The sequence below is a fragment of the Australozyma saopauloensis genome, chromosome 3 (assembly GCF_035610405.1).
Source record: "Australozyma saopauloensis chromosome 3, complete sequence".
Classification (NCBI taxonomy): domain Eukaryota; kingdom Fungi; phylum Ascomycota; class Pichiomycetes; order Serinales; family Metschnikowiaceae; genus Australozyma; species Australozyma saopauloensis.
Genome location: NC_086133.1, coordinates 1115867 through 1135165, shown reverse-complemented (window position 1 = coordinate 1135165; position 19299 = coordinate 1115867). Strand labels below are relative to the sequence as shown.

The 19299-nt window shown below is 46.3% G+C and overlaps 8 protein-coding genes across 8 annotated transcripts; 6 read left to right on the top strand and 2 right to left on the bottom strand.

The window, feature by feature from the left end:
• Positions 1–434: 434 nt before the first annotated feature.
• Positions 435–3206, top strand: PUMCH_002673 (uncharacterized protein; the record flags this gene model as incomplete). The annotated part of the gene is made up of 1 exon (XM_063021673.1): positions 435–3206. One exon carries the CDS (start codon positions 435–437, stop codon positions 3204–3206), a length of 2772 nt encoding a protein of 923 aa, XP_062877743.1.
• A 33-nt stretch (positions 3207–3239) lies between these two features.
• Positions 3240–3695, top strand: PUMCH_002672 (uncharacterized protein; the record flags this gene model as incomplete). Its single annotated transcript, XM_063021672.1, has 1 exon — positions 3240–3695. One exon carries the CDS (start codon positions 3240–3242, stop codon positions 3693–3695), a length of 456 nt encoding a protein of 151 aa, XP_062877742.1.
• Positions 3696–4138: 443 nt separating this feature from the next.
• PUMCH_002671 (uncharacterized protein) lies at positions 4139–6244 on the bottom strand (the record flags this gene model as incomplete). The annotated part of the gene is made up of 1 exon (XM_063021671.1): positions 4139–6244. One exon carries the CDS (start codon positions 6242–6244, stop codon positions 4139–4141), a length of 2106 nt encoding a protein of 701 aa, XP_062877741.1.
• A 784-nt stretch (positions 6245–7028) lies between these two features.
• Positions 7029–9770, top strand: PUMCH_002670 (uncharacterized protein; the record flags this gene model as incomplete). The annotated part of the gene is made up of 1 exon (XM_063021670.1): positions 7029–9770. One exon carries the CDS (start codon positions 7029–7031, stop codon positions 9768–9770), a length of 2742 nt encoding a protein of 913 aa, XP_062877740.1.
• A 1019-nt stretch (positions 9771–10789) lies between these two features.
• Positions 10790–12361, top strand: PUMCH_002669 (uncharacterized protein; the record flags this gene model as incomplete). Its single annotated transcript, XM_063021669.1, has 1 exon — positions 10790–12361. One exon carries the CDS (start codon positions 10790–10792, stop codon positions 12359–12361), a length of 1572 nt encoding a protein of 523 aa, XP_062877739.1.
• A 291-nt stretch (positions 12362–12652) lies between these two features.
• On the bottom strand, positions 12653–14260 carry PUMCH_002668 (uncharacterized protein; the record flags this gene model as incomplete). The annotated part of the gene is made up of 1 exon (XM_063021668.1): positions 12653–14260. One exon carries the CDS (start codon positions 14258–14260, stop codon positions 12653–12655), a length of 1608 nt encoding a protein of 535 aa, XP_062877738.1.
• Positions 14261–15683: 1423 nt separating this feature from the next.
• On the top strand, positions 15684–17261 carry PUMCH_002667 (uncharacterized protein; the record flags this gene model as incomplete). The annotated part of the gene is made up of 1 exon (XM_063021667.1): positions 15684–17261. The coding sequence occupies one exon, from the start codon at positions 15684–15686 to the stop codon at positions 17259–17261; it is 1578 nt and encodes a 525-aa protein (XP_062877737.1).
• An 816-nt stretch (positions 17262–18077) lies between these two features.
• PUMCH_002666 (uncharacterized protein) lies at positions 18078–19262 on the top strand (the record flags this gene model as incomplete). The annotated part of the gene is made up of 1 exon (XM_063021666.1): positions 18078–19262. The coding sequence occupies one exon, from the start codon at positions 18078–18080 to the stop codon at positions 19260–19262; it is 1185 nt and encodes a 394-aa protein (XP_062877736.1).
• Between the last annotated feature and the right edge of the window lie 37 nt (positions 19263–19299).

Genomic DNA, 19299 nt, shown 5'->3' with positions numbered 1-19299 from the left:
CATTCTTTTATATTCTACAACATCAAATATTTGACCGATGTACATTAATAGACGATTGATTATAGTGTTTTGTAGACTCCAATATTGCATACAACAAAACATCAATACTTTTGAGCTTTTCTGAGATATTTCAGTTTTACTAAATTGAGTATCTAGATTAAGAGTACACTACGAAACAGAACATCAGCAAAAAAGGAGTATGCAAATTAATTTACCCTGTATTAAGACGATTCTAAGCATTTTCAATCCAATTCAATTCGTAGATTACTCATTTGTACATATTAAAAACCAAAAACTCAAATTTCACTGCCTGCACAATACCCACATACATATACCATCCCCAGAAACAATCCATCCCATAAATCCCAACCTTCCCCTGCCCCTACCCCAAATCTGGCAACACCTTCGTTTCAAACACCCCAGATTACCCCTAGATGGTGACTTTCACGCTTCTCGCGCCCTCTCTCGGCGCTGAATCGTTCAAAGCAGTGCTTCTAAATTTCGACAACGAAATAAGGATCTTGGCGGATCCCAGCTGGGACGGCTCCAATCCAGACGATGTGTTGTTCATGGAGAAAACGCTCAGCGAGGTTGATTTGGTTCTTCTATCGCAGCCGACGCCGGAATTCATCGGTGGATACACAATGCTTTGTATCAAATTTCCACACCTTATGGCAGCCATACCGGTGTATGCGACCGTTGCCGTGAGTCAGCTTGGCCGCGTTGCCACTGTCGAATTTTACCGGTCGCGAGGGCTCTTGGGACCGCTCCAATCGGCGCTTTTGGAGGTCAGTGATGTGGACGAATGGTTTGACCGCATAACCCTGGTAAAATACTTCCAAAACATGACCATGTTGGAAAACAGGCTTTTGCTCACAGCCTATAATTCAGGTTACTCTTTGGGTGGTGCCTTCTGGCTCATAACAAAACGGTTGCAAAAAGTGGTGTATGCGCCAACATGGAACCACTCTAAAGATTCGTTCTTGAACGGTGCTGGATTCACAGGTTTGAGTGGCACGACGCCGCCGCAACTCATTCGGCCAACTGCGGTGATCACCAGCACGCACTTAGGACTGGCCATGTCTCATAAGAAAAGAACAGAGAAGTTCTTAGGACTTGTAGATGCCACTCTTGCGAACGGTGGAGCTGTCTTGCTCCCTGTATCTATATCGGGCCGTTTCTTCGAGCTCTTACAAATAGTAGACACACATCTATCCAATCTACAAGGTGCAGCTATTCCAGTGTATTTCTTGTCTTACTCCGGAACGAAGGTTTTAAGTTATGCCTCGAATCTCTTGGACTGGATGTCCACACTGTTAATGAAAGAGTATGCCGGTCAGTCTACCGGCGATCAATCCTATGCTCGTTCTCCCTTCAATCCCTCTAAAGTCGATCTTCTCCTGGATCCCAACGAGCTTGTACAGCTACCGGGCCCCAAAGTTGTCTTCGCTTCTGGTCTCGAGTTCCGTAATGGTGACCTTTCACTGAAGACTTTGGATTATATCTGTCGTGACGAGAAGACAACAATTATCCTCACAGAGAAGGCTGCGTTTAATACAGACAATAACATTGCCACCGAATTGTACAGTGAGTGGTATAAACTCGCAGCAGCAAAAAATGATGGCGTAGCTGAGGATGGTATTCCTGTTCCATTAGAGAAAGCATTTCCATTAGACGGCTGGACAACAGAAGAGTACCTTTCGCCCACTGAGCTCAAGGACTTCACGGAGAAAGTCACTCTGTCTAGAAGACAGAAACTCATGGAGAAGGTTCGTGATAAGAAAAACAAAAATATCCTTAATGCCAATGACGATTCGTCATCGTCAGAAGAGGAAGATTCCAGTGACGACGAGCAGCTCATCACCAACACAATTGAAGCTGGCGCATTGCCCAGTGCAAATGCAGTTTCAGCCAGCAGTGCCACTGCTGCCATCAATACTTTGGATGTCTTTGTGACCGACTACGTGACTGATAACTTGACTAATAATAAGCCTATAGATTTCAAGGTTTCAAACAAAATGAGACCCAAGCAAGCCATGTTTCCATTTGCAGACTTGACAAAGAAGAGAAAATTTGACGACTATGGAGAAGTCATTGACCCCAAGCAATTCACACACACCGATGAATCTGCAGCCAACAGCAAGCTTATTGACGAGAGTCGCCGTAAGTTTGATGATGAGAGAGGCAGATGGAATGGAGAAGATGGTCGTAATGGACGCCGTTTTGATAAGCAGAAGCAACTAAACAGAGACAACAAACTCACACCTCAGGAGGCACTTAACAACGAGCTTCTTCTGAAGTATCTCGACACATTACAACATCCGATGAAGCGGGTGCCATTTGGCAGTGATCTGAACGCTGCAATCCGGGTCCGTTGTGGGCTTTCGTTCGTCGACCTTGCCGGAGTGGTGGATTTGCGTTCTTTGAGCACGATCTTGTCAAGTTTGAGACCCCGTAATTTGGTTCTTCTTCCAGACTCAACATACAGCAAGGATTTGGATCCTAGCTTGAACGGACAAGCCTTAGTAAAAGCAGCATTCCAGAAACAAATCAAGGATCTGAAATCAACCACAGGTGACGACGCCGAGCCATCTTCATCACACTTTAACCTCCTCTACAATGCCAGAAGTGCTGCCTCCACTGGAACCAGTAGTGAGCTCAAAGTATTCATTCCCGAGAACAACAAGTCGATTCAGGTCGGTGGTGATGGTCTAGGAAGAAATAGCGAGTTCGAAGTGCAATTGAACGATGAATTGAGTGCGGCTCTCATGTGGCAGAAACTTGAAGGGCAATACAAGCTCACTCATGTTAAGGGAGAGTTGGGTGTCTACGAGTCTAGTATCAATGTAAGCAAGAACAACGACGGCACCAACGCCATTCCACAATTGCTCCTCAAACCGCTCCTGGCGCCAGAACAGGCAGCCTCGCCTACATCGCAAACGGGAAGCAGTGCAATTTCTGGATCCACTCTAGCCATTGGAAATGTGCGACTCACAGAGCTTCGTAAGAAGCTTCTTTCGCTCAACATGAACGCCGAGTTCAAGGGTGAGGGATTGCTTGTGGTAAACAATGAAGTCTCCGTGCAGAAGCTCGCCACCGACAACGCCCAAGGTGAGGATGCTGGTGACATTTTGGTGGATGGACAAATTGGACCTCTCTATTACCAAGTCAAGAAGTGTATTCGGGAAATGCTTGCCTTTGTGTAAGACACATACAGACGCGGAAACAAGGATGAAAAAATGATGAAAGGAAACAATAAACTCGAATTGTCTCAAAAATTCAGTTTACCCCAAATTGAGATTCGTCTTTTTTTTTTGCAGCCAGTCGTGCACGGCCCAAAAGTCCCCAGGCCAATGAAATGCACATTGTACCTAATCCCCCTACCCCCAACACAACCTCCACCAAAACATCCACAAATGCAGCCCTACTCCCGTGACGGCGGCACCAGAAGGTGTTTCTACGAGTTCCAGACCTTCATGGCCTGCTACACCTCTGCCGAGACCTCCACCAGCAAACAGTGTACTCCTCAATTCGATGACTACTACGAGTGCATACACGGATTCAAGGAGAGAGAGAAGGCCCGTTTGATGGTCAAGCAGTTGAAGGCCAACGAGGCTTCGGGCGAGGGTGTCAAGGCGCTGGACTTGTACAAGAAGTCGGGTGCTGTTTACGAGAACTTGGAGTTGGTGAAGTGAGTAGCATTACGAAAAATAGAAAATACATTCAATGGGAAATTTTGTAGGTATATGTGTAGAGTTGCGATGGAAAGAAGGGATAGAGAAATGATGGATTGGCTGGTGAATTGGATGGTGAATGGACTTTGAATTGAACCAGGGAAGAGATGAATTGAGAGGATCTAGCGGAATCGAATTGGGACAGAACAAGAATTGTACAGAGTGAGCTATGAATCGAGAAAAGCACGAACTAAAATATCTATTTGAAAACAGTCGGAATAATTTGATGGTCTGTTGATATGAATTCAAGGAATACTTTTGAACCTAGCTCAATGAAGCAGTCAACCATTGCAAATTCGGTATCTCATACTTAAATAACTACGATGAATATTTCTATAATTTCAGTACACATTAAAATCTTTGCTTCTTGTTCATGCCATCCATACAATTATTACTCTCACTGTCTATTTAGAACCATTCTCCTTACTGTTCTTCATTATGCTCCGGGCACCGTCCTTGATGATGTTGCAGTAATGTTTATCGAGCAAAACGTTCTCCCACAATACCGCAGATCCAATGTTGTTTCTCTCCATCTCCACTTCCACGCCTTCCTTTTCGATTCCAAGAATGTATCCACCCTCTGATGCTACACGATCCTCAGAACTCCACATCGAATTCAACCCGCTTCCATATTTGCCCACGAGTTTGGCAACAAACTTCAAACTGGCAATGGAGGTCTTCTCGGGCATCTGCAAGAGAGAGATATATAATCTTTTAACGAATGGCAATGCCCGCGCCAAGGAGCCATTTCTCGAGCGGAAGAATATAAGGTCAAGACACTTAATGAGAAGCTCGGCGTTGGTCGAAACATTCACAGCAGGCTTGTCTGGAACCTCGGACTCCGATAATGGGTCCGCGAGACGTAAGGATTTATGCGAGAACTCAAGATCGGGGCTTACTGCGACGTCCACGAGAATAAGATGCAAGGTGGTGATGAACGACGAGAGGTCAAACGAGATAGGAAGACGGCCAGCCTCTCCGTGATTGAGAACCAACGAGAAAGCAGCACTGATACAAAGAAGAAGTTTCCGCACGTCCTCACTGGTGTAGAGACCACCAGTGCTGTCATCGTCATCCACATTTTGTGGAATTCCATACAACTCGGTCTGTATGGAGTGCTCTTCAGTGATATTGTTCATTGTCTCCTTCAACACTTCGAGGAAGTCTCCAAGAAGATCGAAGTTGGCCATCTGACCAAAACGAGCAAGTCCCTCCATGACTGCGGCCACAAGACTTTTGGCAGAGGTGTCTTCTCCCAAGGAGGCCACCTTCAAGATCTCCAAGTAAAGCGTCAACACCAGTTTAAGAGTTTGCGATTGAAATCTTTCTCTTTCTTCTGCAGTTATGGCTTGCTCGGCTTTACGCATCTCCTCCTCGATACCCTTGAGCTCCTTTCTCTGTTTTCTCTGTTTCTTAGACAAATGCACTCTATCCTTCTTTTTCATCTTAGGTGCTGCATCCTTCTTTACGCTGTTTGGGTCGTAATCGTCAAGAAGCGCCACACTCAAGAATACATTGATCACTGCCTCGTCAACGCGGAACTTCTTGTCTTTGATTACTTTGCAGAGAATTCTCACGATGGTATGTGTGAGACTACCGTGCTCTTTGTCGTCTTTGAGAAGTGTCTCCAATGTTCGGAGACTCATAGTGAACACCTCTAGATCAGACGCAAGAGCTGGCTTTCTATTAAGACGTCTGATGGGGATGGTGAAAAGCTCCTCGTTGTAGTTGAAATGACGCAACGACGAGTTACAGAGCTCACAGGCTGCCTTGGCGGCGATTTGTCCCAGCTTGATCTGTTGTGGAGTCACGTTTTTGCTGTTTTGCGAGTTCAGGGCCGAAATCCGCGCTTGGGTGCCCAAAAGCTCGACGTAGTCTCTATAATTAGTGACAAGAGTCTGCTCGAACTTTCTTTGTCTGGCCACATCTTTACTGACCTTCTCCTTCTCCTCTGCGCTGGTCAACGCTCTGATTCTGTAACCTGGAGCCAACGATTTGAACACAGGGATAAGAGCCAAGATGGCAAGTCTACTTGTGGCCACCTCAGGTGCCAATGTGAGTTTTCTCAATGTTACTAAGGAAGACACATTCTCTTCAGGATCCTCCAACACTCTAGACGCTAGACGGGCGATTTCCTCTTTGATTTTGAGCAAACGTTCTTGTGGAGTTAACTTGGGTCCTTCTGGTTCCTGAGCTGCTAGCTGGGCTGGCTCTTCTTCTTGAGGTTCTTCGGTATCTACCAATTCCTCCTCTGATTCTTCATCTTTCTCAATTTCTTTTGGAACTACATCACGTACAACACGCTCGACCTTTCCGCCTCTCTTGATGGGCAAAGCTTCTACTTGGCGTGTTGTATCGCCCTTTCTGGGCTGCAATTCGAAACTTTGTTCCTCATTTTCCCAGTCATCTTCGGCAGATTTTGCCTTGAAAGAACCAGGAGTGAGGAGGTCGTTATCCTTCTGGAAACGCTTGCTTTTTTGGTGGTCTATCTTCGACTTCCGCTTAGCCATTGTGTTATTTTAGTGGTATTGGATTTGGGGATGATCATCGGAAACTTCACTATGTGTCACGTGACGAGATGAGCATCGCTGAAACACAATAGTACTAAAATGTGGCTATAGTATCTTATGTTTCGATTTGGTTCGGAATTTCTAAACATTGTGTTGATGTTTCAAATTGTTGATTTGTTGTGCTGAGGTTCAGTTTGGCGGTGGTAGAGAGTAAAGCCGACTAGCGAATGCGAGTGACAAGGAAATGAAGGATTCGAACATAATGAATTTATTGAAAAGCCAATAATTTATTTGGGAATTGAACTGTGAATATTGATTATCAAGCTCCAAAACCGACCTTCCCAACACCTGGTGCATCATTATGATGTTTTGAGGATTCCAATCTAATGAAGTAAAATTGATTTGTAGCAATGCCGGCGGTCCCGACAAGAGCGCTGTTTGTAAAATTATCATTTCCTTCACACTTAGCAAATTTCTAGATCAAAACTTCTCTACACTTCCTTCACAACTTCTGAGTAATTTCTTGAAATTCAAGATAATCTTCTACCGTAACACAATATAAACGATTCTAAAAATTCTCATAAAAGTTACATCTCACATTAACCTACAATCATACGCATGTATTCGTCTTTCTTGTAAAAATTTCTCTTCGAGGAATTTATGAGCTCTGATCTTGAAGTCGAAAATTAGCCGCTCATGCATAAGCGAGGTTCTCAACCTATATATACCCCCAGGTGCCGCCAAGGAATACAATTTAAAATTTTTTGATACTTCCACCAGATTCATGAAGGCAATAGTGTTCGTGGCTGCGACAATTTTGCTTCCGCAATTGGGATTGGGATATCCTTTCGATGACTCAATCAAGAGAACTCAAGAATTGACCATTGATGGGGGTGAAACCTCGGAAAGCGGAAATATCCATGAAATAGCATTAGAGGAGAATGAAATCTTTCAAGCTCAAACATTCAATCATGAATTATTGAGCAGAGCGCCGTATGGTGTTGAAGACTGGGATGTTCAGACGATGGGACACTTCAGCCAAAAAGCCGGTGATGAAGACAATTCGGCAGCCCACACATATATCAAGCGCGCAACAGGGAGAGATACATTCAATTATTTCAACATCACACCTCACACTAGAACTGGCGTGACTCGAATTCATGACCGTGGAATCTTTGGAAAGGGAAGTGTGATCGGTATTATTGACTCTGGAATCGACGCAAATCATCCATCTCTTAAAGGTAGGGTTCTTCCGGGATATGACTTCACTACGGATTCTCCGTTGGCAGAAGGAAATTCCGATTCGACTGGACATGGTACATTTTGCGCTTCTCTTGCCGTTGGAGGCTTCCAAGCTTTCCAGGGTGTTGCACCCGAAGCAAATGTTCGTATGTACAAGGTCGAGGATCTGGTGAATGGGATTTTTAGTCAGGATCACTACGAAGAACTCGTTCGCAAAGCCATGCTACGTGCTTTGGACGATAAAGTGGACGTACTCTTGATTTCCCAGGGCCTCAATATTCCTGTTGGAAATTCTCCTACTGTAGAAGTTGTTTCTAGGGTCACATCGCAGATCCCTGTTATCGTCCCTGCCTCAGACTTGGGCCGGGAGGGATTCTACTCTGGAAAGAACGGCGCGGCTTCTGATAAAACCATCGTGGTCGGATCATATACTTTAGCTAACGCCCTCGTGTATAATTTCACGTTGACGAATGGGACTGGCGACACGTCCTTCTCATATTACACGAGCGATGGAACACCGTTTGACACATCTTCCTCGTATAATGCTACAATCGTTAGTGACGTTTGTGATTTGGAAAAATTACCAGCGGATGGTTCCGGAAGTTTCCTTATCGGTTCAATAGAAGAGTGCTCGCCACAAGTGGGTATAAAAGCGGCTGAAGAACGCAACTACTTGGGTCTTATCTTGGCTTCGAGCATATCAATCATTAAAAACTTGCCTCGGAATTCATCAAAGCTCAACTTCATTGGAGTCATGCTGAATGCCGATATCAGCGAGCGCAGAAGTACTCCTAAATTTGGAACAATTAAGTTTAACAAATCAGCCCCATTTTCCTATGGCGCAGCCCATACAATGGAGCCAAACTACATGTCCGACTTTTCTTCTTGGGGCCCAACTTTTGACCAGGGCATTTATCCTCACATTGTCGCTCCCGGCGGCGATGTCTTTGGCGCAGTGGCCGACGGTGCCTACACTATGAAGAATGGAACATCTTATGCGGCTGCTTATGTAGCAGGCGCACTAGCACTTTATGTGAGCGGCAATAAGAATGTTTCCAGCGAGCAGATCAGGAGATCGCTATTGGCTACAACAAAAGTCTGTGCAAATACAATATACTTCCTTGACGGCTCGATCCGACCAGACGCCTACTTATATGATCCATTCACCAAGCAAGGCTCTGGGTTACCTTACATGCCCAATATGTTCGATGCCCAAACAACATTTCTCTCTGATCCGCTCATTAATCTCAACGACACCGAGCATAGGGTTGCAAACCACGAAATCAAAATTCAGAATACTGGAAATCGCACTCTCGATTATTTGATCTCTAGTCTCAGTTCGGAGGTGATTAATGCCACAAACGCAGATGGTCTGATTGCTAGCCTGGATCTCTATCCTATCCCTCAGAACCACAGTCTTCTTTCTTATGATCCCGTGCCTCGATTCCCAGAAAATGAGGTAAACTTTTCGCGCACCCTGTTTTCACTCAAACCTGGTGAGATTGGATCGTTCAATGTCACCATAAGACCAACTCCCGACTTGAAGTCGTCTCTTTCACCAATTTTTTCAGGTTTGATCAATATCACGTCCTCGGAATCTCGGATGTACTACATTCCCTACATGGGGATGGAGTTTGACTCTTCCAAAAAGGACGTATGGAGTGAACCTGCTGCTCTTGGAACTGGCCAAGATGACAAGTTTGTTGCGGCAACAGACCAGAATGGAAACCTAGGAGTTTTGAAGCTGCCAGTCGTCTATGGTCCCATTTCATGGGGCTCGTCTTTAATGTCTTTTGACTTAGTGACGGCAGACTACGATCTTACTTCATACAGATGGCCAGCTACGGCCGGTGATAAAGGCATGCTTGGTCCGATTTCTCTGTTGCTGAGTACCAACGAAAGTATTTTGTTTCCACTTGCATCTACGCCAGTCTCATCGCCTAAGACATATAGTATTGATTCCTTTGCTGACGGAACTACTATTCCGAAGGGTGAATACAAGATCTTGTACCGAGCCTTGAAGGTGTTCGGAAATGCCAGCAACATTGACGACTGGTCTTTGCGGTTGACTCCAAGATTCACACTTGAAAATGACTTGAAGGCGAGCGTCAACATAACCAAAAATAGTACCACGAATGGGGCTAGCTCGGCGCTGCCGGGACGTTCAACGCTGTTGGCGCAGACTGGAACTTCTTCATCAAAGAGTCGTGGCGGAAGTGCTGCGGGCTATAGTATTTCCTCTGCCTTTACGTTCCTTGCATTGGTTTTGGCATTCATTTTCTAGCGGTTCTGGACTAAACTAAAGCGAGGAAACAGAAACTATCTACGAGTAGCCAGAGGAAAGAAGAAACTATCTTTGAGTAGTCACAGGAAAGCAATTCCGTGGACTGTTCATCACACTCATTGAATCTCCCATGTATATACATTTAGCGAATCTATGGGTCAGTACACCCTATAATGAATCACACAAACACACAACTCGTAAATGTATAGGTACCAACGCTCACTCAAACAGCATGAGAGAATACACAAGCAATTTGATACCGCTGACCAACATAGTCCCTTCTCTCGTACAGCTTTATCCTTACTTCCAAACTCAATCAAATATACAACTAAGTCCCAAAATAAGAAATCCACCATATCCCCTATCACACCAAATCCTAAACCTTCATTGCTTATTAATTCGCACCTCGTATAGATCCACGAATCGGAACTGCCGCATTTGGCCATGGCTGCAAATCAAATCACACGAGCTACAAATCACACCAAACGTCCAGAAACAGCTGACCATGGAAGCGCGACCCGGACCAATCCCAGAACATCAACCTTCCATAAAAAAAATCACCCCACCGGAAATATCGCTGACGGTCGCACCCTCAGGTCCATTCGTTTAGGCGCTCGCAAAATGGAAGCTCACAGTACAGTTCCGGCTCGTAATTTAGCCGCGCCGCAGCACCGACTATATAAACCCGACCAATTTCCCACCCATTCCAACCAATTTCCAGCCTGCAAAAAAAATTGTCCCACCACCCAGTCAGCCCATCGGATCTCGGCTCATTATTTACAGCGGCACTGCAGACAAGAGCATCAACACTGCAGGCAAGCAACGTTCCCGGTTCGTATAGCACTTTTTCGCGTCCTTCGTATAGCACTCTTCACCACCCACTATAAAGGTCGTGATTACCACCCATTCGTAAATAGTGTGCATTTCTTCCACTTCCGCCAACAAAGTCTCCCTATACCTTTGTAGCAAAACCTGCATTTTCCACTGGTTCGAAGCACTGCCCCCTTCCCCTCCTCAAAATGTCGATGGAAAGTGCTCTAAACCACACCCGTCTGTTCGACGTCTCCCAATCCGGCGTCGTATCGCTTGTTTCCACCGCAAAGGACTTTTGGATGTCGCTTTCGTGGTGGCAAATCGTAGTCTCGGCCATCGTCACCATCTTGACCTATGATCAGGTGATGTACCAGATCCGGAAAGGCTCTATTGCCGGTCCCAAGTTCAAGGTGTGGCCCATCATTGGTCCATTTCTCGAGAGTTTGGACCCCAAGTTCGAGGAGTACCTCAGCAAATGGAACTCGGGCCCCTTGTCGTGTGTATCTATTTTCCACAAGTTTGTAGTCATCGCCTCCACCAGAGATCTTGCCAGAAAGATCTTGTCTTCGCCAAGATACGTCAAGCCATGTGTGGTGGATGTGGCCATCAAGATCCTTAGACCCACCAACTGGGTGTTCAAGGATGGTAAGGAGCACGTGGACTACCGTCGTTCGTTGAACGGTTTGTTCACGCCTAAAGCGCTCGAGATCTACTTGCCTGTTCTTGAGAAGTACATGGACATCTACTTGGAGCGTTTCTGCGCGTACGAGGGTCCAAGAGAGTTTTTCCCCGAGTTCAGAGAGTTGTTGTGTGCCTTGTCGTTGAGAACCTTCTGTGGTGACTACATTTCCGATGAGCAAATCAAGCTTATCGCTGATAACTACTACAAGATCACTGCCGCCATGGAGCTCGTCAACTTCCCAATTATTATTCCTTACACCAAGACTTGGTACGGTAAGAAGATTGCCGACGAGACCATGAACATTTTCGCTGACTGCTCGGCCAAGGCCAAGAAATACATCAACGAGGAGAACGGCGAGCCAACCTGTACTATGGACGAGTGGATCTACTTGATGAAGCAGGCTAGAGACAACAAGGCCGAGGACCCTAGCTCCAAGTTGTTGATCAGAGAGTTCACCGACAAGGAGATCTCCGAGACCATTTTCACGTTCTTGTTCGCCTCGCAAGATGCCTCTTCCTCTTTGGCCTGTTGGTTGTTCCAGATCGTTGCTGACAGACCAGACGTTGCTGAGAAGATCCGTGCCGAGCAAATGGCCGTCAGATCTTCTCCAGACGAGCCTTTGACCCTTGAGTTGATCAACAAGATGACCTACACCAACTGCGTTGTGCAAGAGTCTTTGCGTTACAGACCTCCCGTCTTGATGGTGCCATACTTGGTCAAGGAGCCTTTCCCTGTCACTGAGGACTACACTGCTCCAAAGGGCGCCATGCTTATTCCTACTTTGTACCCTGCCTTGCACGACCCCGAGGTTTACCCTGAGCCTGACACTTTCAACCCAGACAGATGGTTGAACCCTACTGGTGACATGAACAAGCGCAGTTGGTTGGTTTTCGGTACCGGTCCCCATGTTTGTCTCGGTAAAGTCTACGTCATGATGTTGTTCACCGGTATGTTGGGTAAGTACGTCATGAACTCTGACATGACTCATCACAAGACCGAGTTGTCCGAGAAAATCAAGGTCTTTGCCACCATTTTCCCTAAGGATGACTTGATCATGGAGTGGAACAAGAGAGACCCTCTTGCTGCCTCCGCATGATTCAATTATTTATCTTCTCGCCATTCTTTTCCATGTCTGCCGCCAGCGTGCTGTTGAGTATTGAGGCATGCTATATAGGCACCACCATTTTTTATTAATTGCTCAATTTAGATTTGATATTCCTATACAACTGTTTGGCTGCTCTAGATGCTCAACCATGTAGAATGAATGTAGTCAAATTTTCACACATGTAGAATGTAGTCAGATATTCTACCGTTACATTTTTCTTTTTTAGATTACTGTATTCGTCTTTACACACATACACACGAGAAGAAACGTCTTCTAGAGTTTCTAAGCGTCGTAAGTAGAAGCAGAGATGTTACCACCTCTACCGGTCCAGTTAACGTGGATCCACTCACCCTTCTTCAAGAAGTCGTTCTCTTGGCCTGGCAAGACCTGGAAGGTGTGGGCACCGAAGTAGTCTCTTTGAGCTTGCAACAAGTTAGCTGGCAATTGAGCAGATCTGTAACCGTCGTAGAAGGACAAAGCAGTAGAGAAAGCTGGGACTGGGACACCGTACTCAACGGCCTTACCGATGGTAGATCTCCAACCCTTTTGAGCCTTAACAACAGCGTCTTGGAAGAATGGGTGGAACAACAAGTTCTCCAAGTCTGGGTTCTCTCTGTAGGCAGAGGTGATCTCACCCAAGAAGACGGATCTGATGATACATCCACCTCTCCACATCAAAGCGATGGCTGGGTTGTTCAACTTCCAACCGTACTCCTTGGCGGCTTCTCTGATCAACATAAAACCTTGAGCGTAGGAGATAATCTTGGAAGCGTACAAGGCTTGCTCCAAGTCGTCAACAAACTTTTGCTTGTCGGTGATTGGAGATTGCTCGTCCTCAGATGGGCCGGTCAAAACCTTGGAGGCTCTCTCTCTCTCGCTCTTCAAAGCAGACAAACATCTGGAGAAAACAGCCTCACCGATCAAAGTGACAGGCATACCCAAGTCCAAGGCGTTGATGGCGGTCCACTTACCGGTACCCTTTTGACCAGCAGTGTCCAAGATCTTCTCGACCAAAGGCTTACCGTCGGTTGGGTCGTCGAAGTACATGATGTCTCTGGTGATCTCAATCAAGAAAGAGTCCAAAACACCCTTGTTCCACTTGGCGAAAACATCACCGATCTCCTTGCTGGAGAACTTACCAACTCTCTTCATCAAGTCGTAGGCCTCGCAAATCAATTGCATGTCACCATACTCGATACCGTTGTGGACCATCTTGACGTAGTGGCCGGCACCAGCATCACCGACCCAGTCGCAACATGGCTCACCATCGGACTTAGCGGAGATCGATTGGAAGATCTCCTTGATGTGAGGCCAAGCGTCTGGGTGACCACCAGGCATCAAAGAAGGACCGTGACGGGCACCCTCTTCACCACCGGAGACACCGGAACCAACGAAAAGGATTCCCTTGTCCTTCAACTCCTCGTAACGACGGTTGGTGTCTGGGTAGTGGGAGTTACCACCGTCGATGATGATGTCGCCCTTCTCCAAGTGAGGCAACAATTGCTCAATGAAGGCGTCAACAGGCTTACCGGCCTTGACCAAGATGACGATTCTTCTTGGTCTCTTCAAGTTGGCGACGAGCTCCTCGATGGAGTGGGCACCGATGATGGACTTGCCCTTGGCCTCGTTGGCAAGGAAGTCATCGACCTTGGAGACGGTTCTGTTGTAGGCCACGACGGTGAAGCCGTGGTCGGCGGCGTTCAAGATCAAGTTTTGGCCCATGACGGCCAAACCAATCAAACCGATATCACCACTGGAACTGTTAGTACTGAGAATTGCAATAAAAATTGGGATAATGCGCTTAAATGAGAAAATGGTGAAAACGGCGAAAAATAGGCGAAAAATGGACCGAAACGGACGAGAAAAAGACCAATCGAGTTCAATTGACATCAACGAATCGACCAGTCATGGATTCAAACCACATTTCCCACGTATTACACCATTGACTGGAGTATTACGAGAAAAATCAGGTCCACGCCGGTCTCGGCCCGAACACCCATAAAACCGAATCCAATTCGGGACCCGAAGCGGCCCCCGCCAACTCACCATAGAGCGGTCCCTTTCAGAAATTTCAAACATACGTTGGAGCAGACATTATTACTTATACTATTCAGAAAAAACGGTATGGTGGTGGTAAATTCGGGCAGGTGTGCGGCCTTATATAACGTCAGGGCCAGACGTGGTCTGGCACACAAAAGTCCGAGCGGTGCGAATTTTGGGCTGTCTTTGCTGCGGTGTGTCATTAGGAGTCGGGTTGAAAACGAGGGTGGGAAATTTTGGGATAGGGAGAAAATTGGCGGGGGAAGGGGTCTATTTATGTTTTTGTGAATTGCTTTTTTGGAATTGTTGTTTTGTGATTGGTGGGCGTTTAGTTGGTATGGTTTGGTCTGGTGGTGGTCTAGTGTGAGTGTCATGTGTAATCAGTAATTAGGCCTGGGAGGTGCGTTTGTTGGAGAGTATTAGATGAAAGATGAGGATTGGAAGTGGACATTGGAAGCAGGAAATGGAAAAATTGGCCAATTATATTGGCTTCGATTATGATTGCGCTTTTCTACACGAAACATTATTGGCCAGCATCTATCTTGTTCATTTTGTTCGTTGTCTTTGGGCCGAGTTACGGCCTTGATAGTGCCTGGTGTTGCCGCCACGAAACGTGGAGGGCGCTGGAATAGAGGAGATGGTGGGGAACCTCCACTTTCTCTGTCAAAGTATGTGGGGGCCCTGTTAGAGTGATCCTTGTCATAAATTTGACTTAGGTCCAGTGTGTCTCTTGTCCTTTTTGTGTTTGACTTGCTGAGGTAATCAAGCGTTGAGAATACCGCAGAAGAAGAAGTAACCGCAAAGTAATAGAACGAATTGAAGCAAACGCCCACCAGAAAAAATAAAAATAAAAAGAAAAGAGAGGGGAAAATAAGAAAAGATTTCGAAATTGTAAAAAAAGGTCAATTGACCTCAATCATCTATTACATCACCTCTACTGTACTCTGTTCTATCTACTATATATCGCATATAAGAACCACGTCGTTCCGTTCCTCCAGTGCCGAGATTTTTTTTCCTTCAACCACAACCACAATTCTCAATTCTGCGTTCGTTTTCCTCAATCCATTTTTCTTGTCTTCTCACATTTTCCTCTTGGTCTCCCACTGTTTCACCCTTACCGTTTCAGATCAGAAAGTTGCAACCTCACGTGAGATTGCCTGATCGGGGATTGGGTGCAAATAAAATGGCAGTTGGCTCCCAGTGCCTCCTACAGCAAGAAAAGTTCCCAGGAAATTCCCCGAGGCTGTCCGAAATCTTCCGCTAAATAATCAGAATGCCCATTCCAACTCCTCACGGTGAAGTTTTGCAAGATCTCGTCATCAGAGACGCTCCAATTAGGGAGAAATTGGCCCAGGAGGCTCAATCTTTGCCTGTTTTAAAGCTCACAGACAGACAACTTTGTGACTTGGAGTTGATCTTGAACGGAGGTTTCTCTCCCTTGAACGGTTTCTTGAATGAGGACGACTACACCTCCGTTGTGGAGGAGATGCGTTTGACCTCCATCAAAGATGAAAAGACCGGAAAAGGCTTGTTGTGGCCAATTCCTATCACCTTCGACGTCAACGCCGAGACCGCGCAAAAGTTGGCTGTGGGCTCGCGTGTGGTGTTGCAGGACTCCAGAGACGAAAAGAACTTGGCCATTTTGACCGTGCAGTCGATCTACCAGCCAAACAAGCAGAACGAGGCCGCCAAGGTGTTCCGCGGTGACCCTGAGCACCCTGCTGTCAAGTACTTGATCGAGACCGCCGGCGATGTGTACATTGGTGGTTCCATCCAAGCTTTGGCCTACCCTACCCACTACGACTACGTCGACCTTCGAAAGACTCCTAGCGAGTTGAGAGAGGAGTTCGCCAGATTGGGCTGGGACCTGCAAAAGATTGTCGCCTTCCAGACCAGAAACCCTATGCACAGAGCACACAGAGAGTTGACTGTCAGAGCCGCCGAGGACATTGGCGCCGACGGTCACATTTTGGTGCACCCAGTCGTTGGTTTGACCAAGCCGGGTGACATTGACCACCACACCAGAGTGAAGGTCTACCAGCAGATCTTGAAGAAGTACCCTGAGGGCTTGGCCACCATTTCGTTGTTGCCTTTGGCCATGAGAATGGGTGGTGACCGTGAGGCCTTGTGGCACGCCTTGATCCGTATGAACTACGGTGTTGACCACTTCATTGTGGGCAGAGACCATGCTGGTCCAGGTAAGAACTCTCAAGGTGTTGACTTCTACGGCCCATACGATGCTCAAGAGTTGTTGGCTCAAGTCGAGGACGAGATCAACCACAAAATCAAGATTGTTCCCTTCAGAATGGTCACCTACTTGCCTGAGGAGGACAGATACGCCCCAATTGACACCATCGATGTCACCAAGGTCAAGACCGCTAACATTTCCGGTACTGAGTTGAGACAACGTTTGAGAGACGGTTCTGAGATCCCAGCCTGGTTCTCGTACCCAGAGGTTGTCCAGATCTTGAGAGAGAGCTACCCACCTCGTTACAGCCAAGGCTTTGCTGTGGTGATCAAGTCTACCGACAAGCTCGGAGAGTTCTTCAGCACCGCCTTGCAGTCCATCTTGAACCAGCACAGTGGTGGTCGTCGTGTCACCAAGTTGGACGATTCCAACAGCAGCTCGTACTTGGTTAACGAGTTCGTCAAGGGTGGTAACGGTGTCATTGTTCTTCTGAACGCTGATATTGCTCCTATTGCTGCTGCCGTTGGTAAGGACAACTTGATTGTTGTTCTGGCCAACCCAGAGGACAGCAATGGTGCCCAGCACTTTGTGTTGTCGGAGGACATTGTTGGTACCTTGGCTGCCGTCAACGCCTACCTCAAGGAGCAGGGGTTCCATGCGTAAGTATTTATTTCATCGGAGACATTTAGACAATAGATAATTTGAACAAGTCAGTGGCTATCGTAGGGTTGTGCTCGATTTTGTGATATTGTTAAGAGATTCGACTACGATTATTCAAGAGACGATTTTTCCGTATCTTAGAATTGGCTTTGCTTGCAGTATTCATGCCTTTTTATTGTGTAGGGATCTTTTTGCTGATGAAAGAACGGCCCACAATGAGGAATTTTGCAGCCACTGTTTCAGATTTGCTGGGCTCCCCGAGTGCGCCGATACGTTTGCTGAAATCCAGAAACTATTTATGCTATTCGAGCTTTGGCTAACTATAAAAGATTCGACTGTGCCAGATTCAACAAAAGTCTCAAATTTGTGCATTCTTTGATTTATGTACAACCACCGCTCCAAAGACCAATATTACTCACTAAAGCACCAAAACATATCTTAACAAAAAGAATTCATAAAATCTATAGGTTATAGTGTTGAATCAAAATCGAAAAAAGAAATACACTTATTTTGTTTTCGATACTGCTGTCTCATATCTATCCCCATTTCGCTCTGTGCTTTCCTGCAGTACCCACACCTAATCACCCCAGCCTACATTATCAGTACCAGAAACTACCCCATACTTTCTCGCCACAAAACGGATTTTCGCTTGAATTCTCAAGCTCACTGATCTAGTGTATACCAAGGGCTCCCAACCTGCACTCGCCAGGGCTCATAATCGTATATGGGAATATATAAAGCCCCACTGGATTCCACCCAACGTCATTACAAACTGCACAGTGTAAATTGCCAGAAACACAATATCAACAGTAAGAAACGATGGAGCCAGATTCGCTTTTGGTGCTTCTTTCAGGAGTCAGTCTCCTCATCTTTGTCGTCATCGCCCTAGTGGTGCTACAGCTCATTCTTCCGAATCGCGATGGTGAATATCGCCCTTTACTCAATAGTGTATTTAATTCCGGCGATGTTGATCGAAATTTCTTAAATGACGAAGAGTCGCTCATGCAGTTAGCCGAAGAGTTTGACTACGGAACGCTTTCGCCAGAAGAACAGAGAGCATTCCTTGAGGGAGAAGAGTTTCTGAACAATAATCCACCTAACCCGGAACACGTGAGAGGCCGGTCGTATACTCGAGAAGACGAACTCTTGATCAAGGATTGTGGCATCAATGCGTTTGAGTTCGAGCAAGAGAAAGAGATCTTGGCGGCTCGGTATATTGTAGAAGACCGTACCGAAGTAAACTTTCTTAATAATGAAGCGCTGTACTCAACTGCGACTGCAGTGCTCAATCATTCACTTCCGTCGAAGAACCGAAGTCCAGATACAATCTATTTTGAGGTGAAGATCTTCGAGTTCCCTGAGGATTCCCCGAACGCCCACTTTGCATTAGGCCTAGTCACAAAGCCTTACCCTTCGACGTTCCGTCTCCCGGGCTACAACAACTTCTCCTTGGCGTACGAGTCTACAGGGAATCTCAAAATCAACAAGCCCTTTCCTACGCCGCTACAGCAACATCGCGGCGAACAGAGCCAATTCAATGCTCAGGTCCTACCGCCTCTTTCGCAATCTGACATAGTCGGATTTGGATACATGGTGAGTTCTGGAACTATATTTATTACGCGCAATGGTAAAAAAATCATGGACGTCATGAAGGGCTGCTATTTGGATATGTTCCCAGCCATTGGGTGCTTCTCATGTAACGCAAAATTCCAGGCAAACTTTGGTCAGATGGGATTTGTTTGGATCGAGGCAAACGTTCGTAAGTATGGCTTTTTCTCGACCGGAGATCGGAGACTAACAGGCCAACGTGGACTAGCTTTTCTTCCAGAATATGGGAATTCCACACTCCAAAAGGACAAGCTCTTAGGCAAGGGAGATGATCTTCCACCCGAATATCCAGAACATGAGTATGACTTCTTTGGAAGAAGAGTAGTGGAGGGTACTTCTGCACAATTGCAAAGCACGAAAAAATACGAACAATCGGAGTACGAGGACAAGGATTAAATTGATTTAAGCATCTCGCTGGCCGGGAAAACTTTCA